General features: G+C 33.2%; 1 protein-coding gene across 1 annotated transcript in view; it reads right to left on the bottom strand.

Moving 5' to 3' along the window:
- Positions 1–2664, bottom strand: part of NDUFAF5 (NADH dehydrogenase (ubiquinone) complex I, assembly factor 5) — a 27522-nt gene that overhangs the window by 13671 nt on the left and 11187 nt on the right. Inside the window, exon 5 of the mRNA XM_008564768.1 lies at positions 1218–1323. Coding sequence (XP_008562990.1) covers positions 1218–1323 — 106 coding nt within the window. The remainder of the gene's footprint in view (positions 1–1217; positions 1324–2664) is intronic.

Below are 2664 nucleotides of genomic sequence, written 5' to 3'. Positions count from 1 at the left end.
GCGCTCACAGCACTCACTGGCTGAGCGCGGTGCGGCCGGTCTCAAAAAAGGACAAAAAAAACCCCAAAAAAACCCCAGCTATCAAAAGGGTTGAATTGAACATGGGAGCGTGTCAACCTTTGAAAGAAAATATTTGACTATAAGACCAAAGAAATATAATACCACAGAGAATATATTATTTTCTCTATTAGAGTCTGAGTTCCTTGAGGGCAGAATCCCTGTCTGAATTCATTTTTGTATTCTCCCAAAGCATCTAGCTCAGTGCCTCGTACAGTCACATGCCACATAACGATGTTTTGGTCAAGATGGACTGCATACACAATGGTGGTTGGAGCAATAGGCTATACCATATAGCCTGGGTGTGTGGTAGGCTAGACCCATCTAGATTTGTGTAAGTACACTCTATGATGTTCGCACAACTACAAAATTGCCTAACGACGCATTTCTTAGAATGTATCCCTGTTGTTAAGTGATACATGACTGTATATTATAATCTATTCAATAAATATTTATAAGGCATGTTTGTGTAATAAATGTGTAGGGACATGGTAGAAAACACAAAGGGACCCTTGAGAACTACATTTCTGTGCAGAAGAAGAATTAAAGTTGAAGTAAATACTAGCTTTCCTGCATTTGCTAGAATGAGTTTATAAGGGTGCTCTAAAATTTGAATACTGGAGCCAAAATACTCTTTCACACTCCTCCCCCATCAATAGCAATTCCAGAATACTAAGTTATATCAGGGAAGAAAACCCTTTTCTCACAAATGAGCTTCTGCAAATTATGGGAATTGGAAAAAAAAAATTGAGGTTGTATATCATATTATGTCCACTACGGAGCATAGAATAATTCTTTATAGTTTATAAACCAAGGTAACTGATTTGTGGCTTAAAAAAAGTTATTTTTATTATATTATCTATTTTCTTTGCCTTGTAAAAGTAAAACTTTATGGCATAAATTATCTAATTATAACATGTATTTTTTTAGAAGTACAAATGNTTGGAAAAAAAAAATTGAGGTTGTATATCATATTATGTCCACTACGGAGCATAGAATAATTCTTTATAGTTTATAAACCAAGGTAACTGATTTGTGGCTTAAAAAAAGTTATTTTTATTATATTATCTATTTTCTTTGCCTTGTAAAAGTAAAACTTTATGGCATAAATTATCTAATTATAACATGTATTTTTTTAGAAGTACAAATGGATTACCAACCTTAAACTGCTAACCACCAGGTCAAATGTATTTTCTCGGAAAGGAAGGAATTCTTCATCAGCTAAAACACTGACAGTAGGAATTTCCGTTTCTAAGGAATTTTTCTAATGGTAGAAAATAAAAGATCAAAAACACATTTATGTAGAATCTCAATTACTAACACAATGATTGTTAAATTGAAGTCAATTTATATTTACTTGGCAGTTTTTTAAAACAACATATATAATGAAGGATTACTATCTTTAAACAACAAGTTCGTATAAACCACCAAGAGGAAGAACAGGTGGAGGCTACAGTAGATGAAGGATAATGTGTAAGCATGTCACAAAATTATTTACAAAATTCACAAGTTAAGAAACATCAATAGTCAAATACCAACCAATAGCCAAAAGACATCAACAGCTATGTGACTGTGCTAGTAATCAAAGAAATTCAAATGAAAATAACAATGAGATTCTACTATCTGCCTATCAGACTGACAAAGACAAACAGAACTGGTTCAGTGTTGCCAAAAAAAAGGAGAGAAAATTACTATCATATAATATTGTTGTTCAGTCTTTCTAAGGGCAGTCTGGAGACGTATATCAAAAATTTAAGAATGAACATCAATGAATCCATAAATTCTACCACCAGGAACTTACACTAAGAGAGAAAAATAAATCAAACACACAAAGTTGCTTCCTATAAATATGTTCATTGCAGTGTTGGTCACTTAGAAACTAGTAATATGACTGCCCTTCAATACAAATTCAGCTAAATAAACAATGGAATATTCATATATAGGAATACTTTGTATCCATTAACAAAGATGCTACTGACAGACAGACACATACATTATATTCATTGATAGAAAATAACATTCTGTAAAAAACATGGAATGTTAGCATAATACTGTTTGTACAAAATTGTGTGCAGGGCAGATAGTTACATGTCTGCAAAGGCAGAGACCAAAATGTCACTGAGTGGTAGGACTAGGAGTGAATTTCCCTTTCTCTTTTATTCAGCAGTTCTCCTTTATCCATTTTTCCCTTTCTCCTTTATTCAGCAGTTCTCCTTTATCCATGGGGTGATATGTTCCAAGACCCCCAGTGGATGCCTAAAACTGCAGATGTTACCAAATGCTATATGAAGGTACTTCCAAAAGTTTGTGGAAAAAGGGAATTAAAAAATGATGCAAACCTTCCACAAGTTTTTTGAAGACCCCTTGTATATATGTACAATGTTTTTTCCTATAACTACATACATACCTATGATACTGTTTAATTTATAAATTAGGAACAGTAAGAGATCAACAACAATTAATTAAATAGAACAATACACTGTAATAAAAGTTACGTGGATATAGCCTCCCTCTCTCTCAAAATATCTTAATATTTTCAGACCATGGTTGATAGTGGGTAACTCAAACTGCAGAAGGTGAAACCATAGATACAGAGGGACTACTGTA

Source organism: Galeopterus variegatus, unplaced genomic scaffold, assembly GCF_000696425.1.
Source record: "Galeopterus variegatus unplaced genomic scaffold, G_variegatus-3.0.2 Scaffold191, whole genome shotgun sequence".
Classification (NCBI taxonomy): Eukaryota; Metazoa; Chordata; class Mammalia; order Dermoptera; family Cynocephalidae; genus Galeopterus; species Galeopterus variegatus.
This window is presented reverse-complemented; position numbering and strand designations above follow the sequence as displayed.